Below are 13,609 nucleotides of genomic sequence, written 5' to 3' on the forward strand. Positions count from 1 at the left end.
TCAACACTTGGATTTTTAATTCCAGATGCCTATTATGCTGTACATCGCAATCCCAGGAAGATTGTTTTTACGAGACATAATAAGTTCATATCACAGCACATCATTCATTACAAACCATAATAGTATTACATCAAAGGAATCAGCGCCACCGAGACTCAGCGCCAACAATGTGGTAGATGAACTTGGAGATGGCTACACTCTAAGGTCTTTGGATACCTAGTTAAAGAGGTATGGAGTTGACCTAAGGTTGGAAAAACACTTGCCGTAGGTAATGCGGTTGCGTCTTGGGCGGGTCTAGGTAGGCACATAGTTTTACCATCAAGTGTGCATATGAGTTGTACACATTAATTTAGAGCAATTAAGTGCGTAATTACTGACAACTATCATTGAATATGACCCATCAAGTGAAATATGACATAACTTTTGTTTCAAAAGATATTTTTTTGGTTGCCCCATCTAGACTACTGCTTATGATCTAAGCGGGATGTTTATCCATCACGTAGCGCCTAAGTGTGCCAAAGCATCGCCTAGGCATCAACATTTCCAACAATGAGTAGACCGATGGTTGGTCATACTCAAGTGCAAAGGTGGAACAACAACTTTTTAAATGGATGACAACAAAGATCCAAATGGATGGATTGCCATCATAGTTTTCGGTATTTTATCAAATCTTTTGAGAATTGGGACCTTACATCATGTACAATGGGTCAATGGCAGGGAATACATGCTTTTTTAGCAGTCCATGTTATCTAAAAAAAAAAGTGGTACAATGTATTATCTTTTATTATCATTCTAGTAATAAATGAGAATTAATTAAATCTGGTAGGGTATTGGGTTGCTGAGAAAAAACAAATGGTACAGTGGAGAAAATTGATTTCTCTTATTTTGTAAGAGATTATTTCTTAGCTGAGGTAAAAAAAAATCTTCATTCTCTCTTCTCTAACTAAGTAAAAATTAAACGTGGCATATGTAAGGAAAGAGTACGTCATCCCATTGTGCGTGCCCTTATGAAGTTGCTCGGTTTCTTGTAGGCTGTGAACACATGATTTTGTTCTGATTAATTCGTGGTAAAACTGTTAACGAAATCTTTCGGATCACACGTACTGTATGCAGTAGCGGTCATTAGAGATCAGATCGAGATCGGCAACCTATTGAGTCAACTACAATTTGCAAGCTTATTAATTCACTGTCAGTGCTGGACGTATTATAGTACATGCTCTGTTCAATTCTAATTTTTTAGCTAACACGGCCACCGACCATGGCTTCATTATCAAGGAATTCAGAGTCGCATCATCTACAAGTCCATCTACAAGTCTGTGCATTCTGCATCGGCTTGAGGCTCTACTAGCAAGTAGCAATTCGATCTCCCACAGAGACATACGCACACGCCGTCCACTATACGCTACTTGATCCACGCGAGCGTCATGTCTCGGGTGAGAATTATCGACACGAGCTATGTGAATGTGCCGGCAGCCACCACGCCGCCACCAGAACCGATCAAGCTCAGCGCCATGGAGGGCACCGTGGGTCGTCTTCCCAGTGCTGCAGCACGTCCTGCTCTTTAAGGGTGCGGACATGCCAACCTTCGACGCCGTTGTCCACTCTCTCCGGTCCTCCCCTTGGGGTGACCCTGGGTAGCTTCGCGCCGCTCGCCGGCAAGCTCATCCACCTCAAGTACACCGGTGACGTGGCCATCAGCTGCTCCGCCTCCGACACCGTCAAGTTCGTCCTGGCGGAGTCTGATACCGACATTCGCCGCCTCGTCAGAGACGAGGATCCCGACCTGCCCGTACGTGCTCGAGCAGCTCGTGGCGGATGTGGACATGAGCAAGCTGCCAACCCACGTGCTGGCCGTGCAGGCCACACGCTTCGAGGGCGGCGTGGCGGTCAGGGTGACGGTGCACCACGCCGTCGCCGATGGGCGGTCGCTGTGGAAGTTCGTGGAGGCGTGGGATACGGCGTGCCGAGGCGAGACGCCGGCGGCGACACCTACCTTCGACCGGTCGCTCGTCAAGCTGCCCGGTGGCGAAGAGCGGGCCAGGAGCATTTTCCGGGAGCTGGCGCCGAACCTGCCTTCGGTACGTTTCCTGCGTCTCACAATGTACGTTCGCTACTCCCACGCATTTGACCCTAATTTGCCCGTCGCGGCGTGCAGGCGACATCGCCGTCGTTTCTCCAAGAAGACCGCGCGCGGTTCAGCCGCCGGACATTCACATTGGACAAGCAGGATATCCAACGCCTCAAGCAGAACATCGTCGATCTCAGCAAAGCCCATGGCGCACCTCTGACACGCCCTCCGTCCACCTACGTCGCCGTCACCGCGCTCGCCTGGACATGCTTTGCTCGGTGCAAGCCGTTTGCCATGGACGACGACTTGCTCCTCTTCTTCCTCGCCGACGTCCGCGACCGCCTCAGCCCTCCTGTCGAGGCGGCGTACATCGGCGTGTGCCTCACCGGGTGCCTCGCGATCATCCCCACGAGGGAGCTCCGGGGCGCGTTCGCTCTGGTGGCCGCGGCGTCGGCCATCCAAAACGAGGTTCGCAGGATGACCGAGGACCCTACCAATAGGCGGAGTTACCTAACCCCGATGATCAAGGCCTCATGGGATCGGCTGATGAATGTGTCTGGCTCGTCGGGATTCAGGGCATACGAGATCGCTGACTTTGGGTGGGGAAAGCCGAGGCGAACGGAGCCGATCAGGATGAACCACGACGGCCAGGTGGCCTTGATGCGTGGAAGGGACGACGACGGAGTACAGGTCGATCTCGGTGTCACTGCTCCAGCGGGCGGAAATGGATCACTTCAAGTCTTTGTTCCTCGACCTAGCAGGGTTAAGTTAGCAGAAATCTCCAGTTAAACTTAAATAATCATTCATGCAATACGAGATACAGTATTGTACATCTCAAACAAACAAAAAAACTCCCTCCGCTCCTTGATCCTTAATAGTTGCTCCTAATATAGACGTATCTAGATTTTTTTTTCTAGATAAAACAATGTTAGTTGAAGTAATATGAATCAGAGGAAGTGCAATATTGTAATAAATTCTAGTTTTCACCCTCTGGTTTCATGCTTGTAACACTATTTACTCTATTTAACAGTTTTTCATATGTATTATCCCATTTAGCAGAAGTTTTGTTAGTTTTTTTACCCCTTTTAAATATCCGAAAGCCATTTACTAGACGAAATTCCTAATACTCCTACTTCATCTGTGCAGTAATGTAAGATATTTTAAACACATTTAAATTAGACTAAATACAAATCAAGAGGAGTTAATCTACACACTAAAAAAGACTAGATACACACAAAAACGAGTGAACCTTCAAAAAATCTTAAACATCTTATAAAACCAAACGGAGGGAGTAATAAATAGCTTTCCACCTATGGGAAGTTGGGTCCTGATAGTTGAAAAATTTATTGTTTCTGGCAATCCATACGCGCCATGTTGAATCATTATCTCCATATAGAATGGCAGGTTAAGTTCATTCTTGATTATTGATATCTAAGAAAGCTTCATGTACTGACATAGTATTTATTTCTCTCTGAGGACATAGATAATCTCAGCATTGCTCAACAAAATAACAAGCCCAAAATAAGTAATTCAACGTGTCTTCATGTGAACAGTTTAGGACGGGCACAATTGTAGGATTGAAGTTGAAAATTCTTTTTTGCTAGAGGGTTTCTTGTGTTCAACCGATCATGAAGAAGAAGTTAAAAATAAATTTTATGTTTTAACTGACAGGACGGTTGTGGGCTTGCTGGCTGATAACCCACCATAGCTTTGTAAGCTTTTTTGAGATGAAAAATTCTTGTTTCTCCAAATATAGCTCCATTTATCAACATTTCAAGCATCTTTGATGCTTCAAATGTGTTGGTGCAAATTTCTTTTAGTTATAGAAATCCCGCATAAGCTTGCTGAGACAAGGGCAGGTGAGACACCCCCATTTGGATGGACATTGTCACCAGCCTCGGGCCCTTTCGCTCCATCTCCTAAGTCACCATCGGCGATGGCTCCTGCGGGACCTTCTAGTTGGATATGTGGACCGGTCGTGCCCCCCTCTCTAAGCTTTTTCCTTCTCTTTTCTCGCATTCCATCAAGCCAAATGCTTCTGTCTGCATCCTCCTCCACTCGGGCATCCATGAAAATTTTGGGCCACGCTTGTCTAGTGCTGTCATGGCTGAACTCCTTCCTCTTACCACCAAACTTGGCTCCGTTGTCTTGCAACATGATGAACCGGATCACTGTACAAGTCACCTCGCTAACAACATGCTATCAAACAAGTGTTTCTATACCAATTCTTCCAAGCATCTACAAGTTGATACGCAAGCATGGAAGGTCTGGAGAAGCGCGTCTCCCCTCAAGTGCAAGATCTTCTGCTGGTTGTCTCGGAGTCGCCGCCTCCCCACCAACGAGAGGCGCTTCCGGCATCGCCTAACGACATCCGCCTCCTGCCCCCGTTATGCTCTCGACAAATATACAGAACACATGCTCCTTCAATACTGAAGAGCTCGTGAAGTTTGGACCTTCTTCTTTTCGAATGACGATTCCTGGCCCCTCCAAGCGTGGAAGACCTTTGGTATATACGCTGCAACACGTATGAAGACTCTTCTATTGTCACTGCCATCGCTTGGAGTATCCGGAAACGACGAAATGCTCTTGTTTTCAAATCCCTTGACGACCCCTTTCCTTGGTTGTCCGTAGATGTATTGAGGATATTAGACTTTTGGCATTTCGATGCTCTACCTCTGCTTGCTCATCTATGCTGGTCTCTTGGTGTAATGGATATGACCCCCCGGTCCTCTTCTTTTTATTTTATTTCCCGTCTCTGTCCTCGAAAAGATGTAACGGATCCTTATGCCTTTTTGAGCTTTGATATATATAGTCCAGGCTAGTGTAAGCCCGCCGTAGTCCCGATCAAAAAAGAAAAGGGAAGGTGACACAAGTCCTATAGAAACTGAGAATGAATTGCGTGATGCACAGTAATATATATTAATTCTCTTTGCGAAAAGTTATTAAAGGGGGTATTTCATGATGTAGACATTTATCCTGCCAAAGATCAGTCCTACAGAAAGCTGATTTTCCATCACCTAAATTACATTTTGACATTGGCTTGTAAATATCCACCAGTATTATGTGAGCTTTCCACAAAAAAAGCATTCTGTATGTTGTCCTGGTAATTTTCCATCTGCCTAATAGCTACTGTTTCAAATAAGTTTGTCCATGCTACAAGAACCAGGACATTTGACTAAACATCATCAATTTTTTCCTCCATAAATAGCTTCTTATGTACTTAATAACTTGGTTCTTGGTAATGATTGGCAAATCCAAGCAGCACATAACTAAAGTTGGAAGTGATGCGAGGACTGATTTTACCATTAATAATTTACCTCCATAATTCAGAAAATCAATTACGCGTGGTCTTCTTTCCACTCTTTGAACCATAGCGAGAATTCAAGCGATGGTTTGGTCAAACTTAATGGTAAACCCAAATATGTGAAGGAGAAGATGCCATTCTTGCAATTAATTGTATTTGTGAAATGCATCATTCTTTCCTCATTCATGTTTACTGGAATCATATATGATTTGTGGTAGTTGACTTTTAGACCAGTTGAATCTGGAAAGCCGTGGAGTAATGGTTTCAAACATAACCTTGAGAAGCACAAAAGTGTCATCAGCATAGTGAATCACCGGAAATTTGGGCAAGTAGGACAGTTTGTTGGTGGACGGATGTTTCCTTGAGGCATTGCTTTGTTATCCTTAGTTTGTAACATGATGGCCAGACTTTGATGGTATTTGGCGGTTTTCGTGGACTTGAAATAATTTGCATGCACTACCAGATTTTGAACTTTGATTTAACTGATCCATGTTGATGTTTTTTTTCTATGTCAAAGGAATTTGGGACACCATTTTGGGGCGCCTGCGTGGGCGGCTCACATAGCCGGGCGCAGTGTGGGGGCTGGCAAAGCAGGCGCTCCAAAGAGCTTGTCTCGGAGACCATAGTTTGCAATTTTAAGTTTTGCATTTCTTACCATCCCAAAACAAGAACTTTTAATTTCTTAGAGCATGTCTAATGGAACCCTTAAATCTGTATACAACCGTTTTTTTACGGATTTAAGGGTCCAAATATCATTTAGTGGAACCCCTAAACCCCTAAATCTGTAAAAAAAATTAGAGGTCGAGGCCCCAACCCGTGCTCTGACCTGTACAGGTAAGGGTTGGAGGGGCCAACCCCTACCACAACCTGTACACGTTCCGCGCGAGCGCGCGAAAAATCTTCCCCATCTCCCACCGCCTCCTCCTCCTCCCCCCCCCCCCCCCGCCGCCGCCGCCTCCCGCGCCCTCCCTCGCCGTCGGCGCGCCGTCGCGGCCTCCTCGAGCTCCCCCGCCCCGCCCCCACCCCCGCGGCCACCCCCTCGACCTCCCCCGCCCCGCCCCACCTCTGCTGCCATGGAGCCCGCCCCCGCGTCGGCCCCCACCTCCGCGGCGTCCGGAGGCTCCCTCGCCGCCACGTCAAGCTCCCCGCGCCCCGCGCCTGCCCCCTCCTCCGCCCGCTCCACCTCGAGCTCCCCGCCCCGCTCCCGCGGCCATCCCGAGCTCGGGCGCAGTGGCGGCCACGGTGGCGGCCACCCACGTCATCGTGAAGGCAGGCGCGCGGGGCAGCACCTCGTCGCTCCCACCCCCGCCGTCGTCGCTCCCTCCCCCGCGCCCGTCGCCGCACCCGGCCCGGCCCCCGTCGCGGCGCCCCGTGGTCGTTCTAATAAGCTGGTGGGCGGGCCGAAGAACGCCGCGGCCACGAAGCGCGCGTTGGCTCCACCCACGTCCGGGAAGAAGGTGGTCTCCCGGAAGAAGGTCACGCCGACGCCTCCAACCTCCAAGCCCGTCGTGCACGACGTGTTCGAGAAAATCCCCGAAGGGACGTCATACATGGATCTTCTCCAAGATGCCGAGGTAGACATTGGGGCTCCTCCTCTCGACCCCTTTGAGTTTGGTGATGACTTGCATGGTGAGGAGGAGGAGGGGGAGAAGGAGAAGAAGAGGAGGACGAGTTGACCGAGATTGGTGTGGAGGCCTTCGCCGCCGGCGGCCGTCGCAAGGCATCAAACTATAGTGAGGCCGAGGATATCATCTTGGTTCGGGCATGGGCCTCGGTGGGGGTGGATGCTTGCACCGGTACCGACCAAACCGGCAAAAGGTATTGGCAACGTATAGAGGATGCATATTGCAAGATGAAGCCGAAGACCGGTGGGTTCGCTCCTCGTACATTCCGGTCGCTTCAAGGCCGGTGGGAGTTGATGAAGCCCTCATGTGCTCGTTGGAGTGCGGCAATGTCAAATGTGATTGATGCACCCCCTAATGGTACCGTGGAGAGTGACTATGTGAGTATATATGCATGTTTTTACATCTACTTTGCTATGCACCTACAATGCTATATGTGTGTTTATTATGCCATTTGTGTCTTTGTAGGAGGACATTGCCGAGAAGAGGTACATGCAAATGGCCGGTTCCAAGGGCAAGCAATTTCCTTGGAAGCATGTTTGGAAGCATCTTAAGGATTTTGAGAAGTGGAAGTTGAGGGATCAAGAGACCGCACCCAAAAAGGCGGCAATGGAGAGTATGGATGATATTGACGAGGAAGAAAGGAACGCCGACAAGCCCGAGGGAACCAAGAAGGCAAAGCTTAGGAAGAAGATGGAAGGAGATGTGTCAAGCATTAGGGAGAAGATGGAGACTATGATGAAGGCAAGGGGGATATTGACATTGAAGACATTGGAGACAAAGCTTCTTATCACCAACAAGAAGAAAGAGGTGAAGCTTGCACAAGTTGAAGCAAGGCGTGAAGAAGCCAAGCGCAAGGCCGAAGAAAGGGCTCGCAAGGCCGACTTGGAGGAGAGGATGCTTGCAATGAAAGAAGCAAAGGCATGGAAAGAACTCATGTTGGAAGAGAAGGAGCACATGATGATGTCCAAAAAGGACATGGATGAAGACCAATTGAGGTGGTGGAAGGACTACAAGGAGGACATCGCGGCGAGGAAGAGGATGTTCCGTCATGCCTCCTCTTCTCTTCGAGGTGACACTCCGATGAGTGGTTGTGGTGATGGCGGTGTGGAGGACTCCACCACCGGCGCATATGAAGGTGCTTGATGGCGCCATGGTGGAAGAGGAGGAGGAGATGGCGCCGTGTTGCATTTTTTTGGTGATGGTGCCGATGAGAGGGGGAGATGATGATTTTGTGATGTAAACTATTAAACCATGCATCTATAATCTTCATTTCCTAGTTTGTTTGGAAGACAATTGTGATGAATTGTGATGATATTTGTGTTTATGTGCAATGATATTGTGATGAGAGTTTGAGGGTTTGAGGGTTGAGGCAAATAGTGGAACCCTCAAACATAAATTTTAAGGGTTTGAGGGTTCCACTATTTGCCTCAATCCTTAAAATTTAAGGGTTTAAGGGTTTCACTAAATGCCTCCTGTTTTTCACACCTCCAACCCCTCCAATTTTGCCAATTCTCGACCCTTATAGCTATAAGGGTTTAAGGGTTCCATTAGACATGCTCTTATACTCCTCAAAAAGTTTAGGTAAACACTACATATCGTAGTCCGATTGGAAGCTAAAAATCGGACCTATGGAAAGCCACCCATCGACAGTACATCGTGCGGCTCGCATGCGTGAAAGCTTCCCACAAAAAAATCCGGGCCCGATAACAGCGCAGGTGCCTACCTCAACCCCAGAAATTCTGCGCGGTAACTCATCCCCAAATCGATCCAAAAAATTAGGGCTGGATTGCTTCTCCAAATCCATCTAATGTCGCTGCATTTTCTCTCCCCACCACACTGCTGCTCATTTGTCCCCCGCGCCACCACCTCCTAGCCCGGCCAATACTTGCGCTTCCATCCCTGCGTCGGCACGCATGGCGCTCCACCGTGGGAAGATCTCGACGGGCCGACCAGGCTACACTTTGCAGGCAGCGGATCAGAGACTGCTTCCTTGAACGATCAACTAACCTAGGTTTCAGGCTACAAGCAAACGCAGATGCAAGTCTGCTCCTGCGGCACAGCTTAATAAATCACCTTCGCGGCGTCAGGGACAACTTGCAGCATCTAGGTGGGATTCATGGCAGAGTCCAATCCTACTAATATCGTGTAGATCACACTTGCACTAGCTCGCAAGCACCCGCAGCATTGAGGGATCTAGCAGGTTGTTGTTGTTCATCGCAGGCTGTGTTGGCCTTAGGTTCCAGCCGCTTGTGCTGATGCGACTCTGACAAGAACACAAATCAGGACAAGGCAATTGCAAATGAACTAGGTTTCAATTGTGCATCTTTTTCCCGCATTTTTCAGAAATTAAATACATGCATTCCTTTTATATATGCATTTGTGAAATCAATTGACCTAGTTCTTTGTATATAAACACATGGGTAATGTTCATAGTGCGGCTTCAATCTGCTTCTTGTTTTATTGCTTCCATGATCTGCTAGGCTTCCACGTGAAATCAATTTTAGCAGTCAGTTCTTTTATAATTTTATATGCTTCCATGTGCTTCTTGTTTTGTTGTGTCGGATATATACTCATGCTTTGAGTGTACCTTGTTTCTGTAGAATTATATATGCATTTGTGAAATCAATTGTACAAACAAAGTTGATGATTCAGTGTTTCCGTGCTTCCAAATTATTGTTCATATGTTTCCCAACTACTGAACGTTTTCTTGTACATATTTTTTATACATTCTCACACAATATCATGCATCTGATCTCTTTTGTTGCACACATGTCCAGATTAATGAAGGATGCCGCTACAGATTGAACTTTACAAGGTTGCTGATTTTCAAGTAGAAGTGCACTTCATTGCTTCGACGATCGATGCTCCATCGAGGGGGTCCGCTTTGTTGGCAATCTTGATCATAAGCATGGCGATACTTGCAACTTCGTAAACAGCGGTAGCCGTGCCAGTGGAGACCAAATCTCCAAGACAATGACAAATAGTGGGTGCCGGATACTTCCTACCATTGATGCTACTGATTCCTTGACATGAGCCTCAGAGTGGGAATGTCATGCTTCCATTGTCACATATGTAATGCTTCAGGGTTGCGTATATTAAGCTTCCTAGTCTTATGTATGTGCTTCCTGGAGTTTGGTACCACATATGTATTTTGGTATCATTTGTGACATGTTTTGAACTTATGTACAAAATGTTTCCGATGCTCTGGTACTACTTTGTTCGTGCTTCAACAATTATCAAAGTGTGTTTTCCAATGGCTCAAGACCACATACAAGTAGATGTATTACATGTGATAGACATGCTTCAATCATGAACACAATATGCTTCTTGGAACATACATGCACGCTTCCCTTCATAAACTTACAACAAGGTCAAGAATTTTTTTGGTACATTATTGTGCATGCTTCAACAATAATAAAACGGTGCTTCAAATTAAACTATATGGCAGAACCAAATCCTAACCTTGAAACTTGGGGATTGTCGCGCTCAAAGTAAGATGCAAACAAGCACTGAATGAAAGTAAGAATCATATGTAGTGGATGGAATCATCCATGATTATATGGATCTGGCTAATAAAATATTGAAAGCATTTTTGGAAGCAACGGGATTAAAGGAAGTTTATTTTGGAAACCACATTTGGAAGCCATATCAAAGGAAGTTTATTTTGGAAGCAACCTGATTAAACGAAGCATATTTGGAAGTTTTCTGAGGGAGTGGGGCGCTTGAAGCAACGCGGTCAACGTGAGTATTTTAAGGGAGTGATTAAGGTGTGCGGGACGCTATTTAAGGGATTCTCATATTTCAAGTGCGGGCCTAGTAGAAAATCGTACGGCCAGATAGCTTCCAATCCTAGGCCAAAACTATCCGATGTAAAGAAAACCATCGGGAGCCGATCCCTAGTGGTGCCCAAAAGTTTAGGGTACTAGATTTGTTTGATTGAAATCAATGGCAATTTCACAGGCTCACTGGCTCTAGCAGTCAACATTCTTTTAGTGTGACTGAACAGCTTAGCAGGCAGTATTCTTGAGGCTCGACACCGTCACGTGGCTATGTCACGCCGACATCCGAGCGAGCGCCTCGCCGGCGCGCTCCCCTGTTGACAGCCGGAGCTTCCTGTAGTCATCGTAGTTAAACGGCTTGAACCGGCGCGGGTGCTCCGCGTCGACGAACGCCTCCGGCGCGCACACCCTGTCGTCCTTGGGGGCGAGCAGGAACATGGCGATCGAGATGCGCGGCACCGGCGCCACGCACTGCACCCGGTGCTTCACGGTGTGCAGCCTCCCGTTGCTCCACGCCTGAAACACGAGAAGAGGCACCCTGTCTGTCAGAGCACCGGACGGCAGCGAAATCGCAAGGAAATTCCAGCTGAATCAAGCGAATCGATTCGACGGTACCGTGCCGACGTCGCCGACGTTGACGAGGAACGTGCCGGGGAGGGGGTCGACGGGGACGAAGTCGCCGGCGGCGGGGTCCAGCACCTCGAGGCCGCCGACGCAGTCGTCCTCCTGGAGCACGGTGAGGAAGCCGGAGTCGGTGTGGATCTGCACGCCCGAGGAGCCCACGGTGTCCTGCGTGTAGTTGTACCTGTTGATGCGGAACTGGCACGGCCAGTCCTGGAACGGGTGGCCGCCCTCCAGCCCGAGGCTCGACGCCACCTTGCCGGCGACGTCCACGATCAGCTCGTGCATCGCCTCGGCGTAGCTCTTGACGGCCTCCCTGCGGCGGGTTGTGTTTCTGTCAGGTCAAATTATTTGAGGATAAGGATCCCAACTCCGTCCGATGGGAGCGAGGAAGGTGGACCTGGAGTGGGGCGGCGCGTCGAGGCGGGCGCAGAAGGCGTCGACGTCGGCGGAGACGGCGGCGTCCCAGAGGCCGAAGGCCTCGTAGAGCGGGTTGGCGGGGCTGGGCGCGACGTAGCCGCTGCCGACGACGGAGTCCGTGTTGCGGCGCTTGGCGTCGTCGGGGAGGTCGAAGAGCGCGCGCACGGCGGCCTTCATCTCGGCCTGGAGCGCGGCAGGCACGCCGTGGCCGGACACGCGGAAGCAGCCCAGGCGCTCGCACGCGTCCCGCAGCCGCGCCGACTCCTCCGGCCGCGCGCCGGCGAGCCGCAGGTCGATCACCGGGATCGCCACCATCTGCGCTGCCTTGGGTAGTTGGGGAAGAGTCACGCGACGCTCGCCGATCTCGTGCGCTTGCGTGCGGCGGAGTGGGCTCGACTCGACGGCGTTTTAGTAGTTTTTAGAGGCCGGCCGTGAAAGGGACGCGGCAGGGGACAAGGCGGCGGGTCGCGCCACCGCTTGTCGGGAAAATGGCACCGGAATTCGCAGCAGGAAGGAACGAACCAGTTGATGTGTACCGAGGTTGGTGAGACAATCGACCGACATACGTGCGCACGTCAAATACTACCCTCTCTGCTTTGTTGGACTGCCTGATGCACCATCGTCTCATTTTTGTTAGTAAAACAATTTTTTAGCAATTCACAGATTTACAAAAGTTTTCTCATTAATAATTTAATAAATGCAGTTCTCGTGTGTAAAGTGTATAGGCACTGAGTAACATTTCTTGTGAATAAGACTGGTCATAGTGGTAAGTATCATGTAGTAGTATCATGCACATGCTATATTTATCTCTAGAGTGGGCATGCTGGTGAAATTCTTTGTTAACTGTAACAACATTTACACTGTTTGATATCGTTGAGAACTATAGCAGTGCAGTTGGCCCGGGGCTTGACTCCTGCCTAGGAACGCTATTTGCAAAAAGATTTGCACATATGTTTGTTTTAGAAGATGAAACAAACCATAAACAGAAGTAAAAAAAAAAATCTTCATATGCCATTTGTCTCATATCTGCAATAATTACATACTAGGAGTACTTCATAGCATATTTAGTTATTTACATGTTTCATAACACAATGATTCACAATTGTTCATTTTTTAATCATAAGTTGTAGTCTGATTTGTATCTTTTCAGCCCACTAGATAGAAGATATGCGTCCTTTAGTTAATTATCTCAGTTTTTCAAATCCTCTTCAGTGTTTATGGTGGACATGAACTTGTTGCTACATCCCATGATAGGACCTTAAATTCAGCAGTATGTTGACAAAAATCCAAGTTAGTACAAAGCTCACTATTAGGAAAATGCTTAGCACTGGCGCATCACTTTTTGCCACGAGTGACGCACCACCTACTAGTAGTGGTGCACCACCTAGTGTGGCACTGGCAAGGCATGTACTAGTGGCACACCACGTGATCCGCCACTACTAGTTACTATATCAGGCTCTGGCATCAATTTGTGTGCAATTTTTATGTTTTGTTCTCGAACAATTTTTGTTCTTCGGAGCTGCTCTGCATCTTGGTGGAGGCGATGGAGATTGATACGGCGGCAATGGGGTCGGGGCAAGGCGGCTGATGGCCAGTGGCAAGCTTGAGGCAGGCGAGGTCGTCGGGTCGACGAGATCGTCCGGTCAGGAGGAAGAGGAGGAGAAGGTATGGAGTATAAGGAAGAGGCATGAGGAGGAAGAGGATAAGAAGGAGGCATGTAGGAGGAGGAGGCGCGGAGAAAGATGAGAATGATGCACAGAGGAAGAGTAGAAGGAGGCAAGTAACGGATAGT

At 48.4% G+C, this 13,609-nt stretch overlaps 1 protein-coding gene and 1 pseudogene across 1 annotated transcript; one reads left to right on the forward strand and one right to left on the reverse strand.

The window, feature by feature from the left end:
* Positions 1-1,424: 1,424 nt before the first annotated feature.
* On the forward strand, positions 1,425-2,883 carry LOC127330517 (anthocyanin 5-aromatic acyltransferase-like; annotated as a pseudogene).
* An 8,015-nt stretch (positions 2,884-10,898) lies between these two features.
* Positions 10,899-12,356, reverse strand: LOC127335248 (2-oxoglutarate-dependent dioxygenase DAO). The gene is made up of 3 exons (XM_051361860.2): positions 11,798-12,356; positions 11,392-11,713; positions 10,899-11,292 (listed from the first exon to the last, which is right to left on the reverse strand). The coding sequence occupies exons 1-3, from the start codon at positions 12,130-12,132 to the stop codon at positions 11,050-11,052; spliced, it is 900 nt and encodes a 299-aa protein (XP_051217820.1). The 5' UTR covers positions 12,133-12,356; the 3' UTR covers positions 10,899-11,049.
* Between the last annotated feature and the right edge of the window lie 1,253 nt (positions 12,357-13,609).

Source organism: Lolium perenne, chromosome 2 (genome assembly GCF_019359855.2).
Source record: "Lolium perenne isolate Kyuss_39 chromosome 2, Kyuss_2.0, whole genome shotgun sequence".
NCBI classification, from domain to species: domain Eukaryota; kingdom Viridiplantae; phylum Streptophyta; class Magnoliopsida; order Poales; family Poaceae; genus Lolium; species Lolium perenne.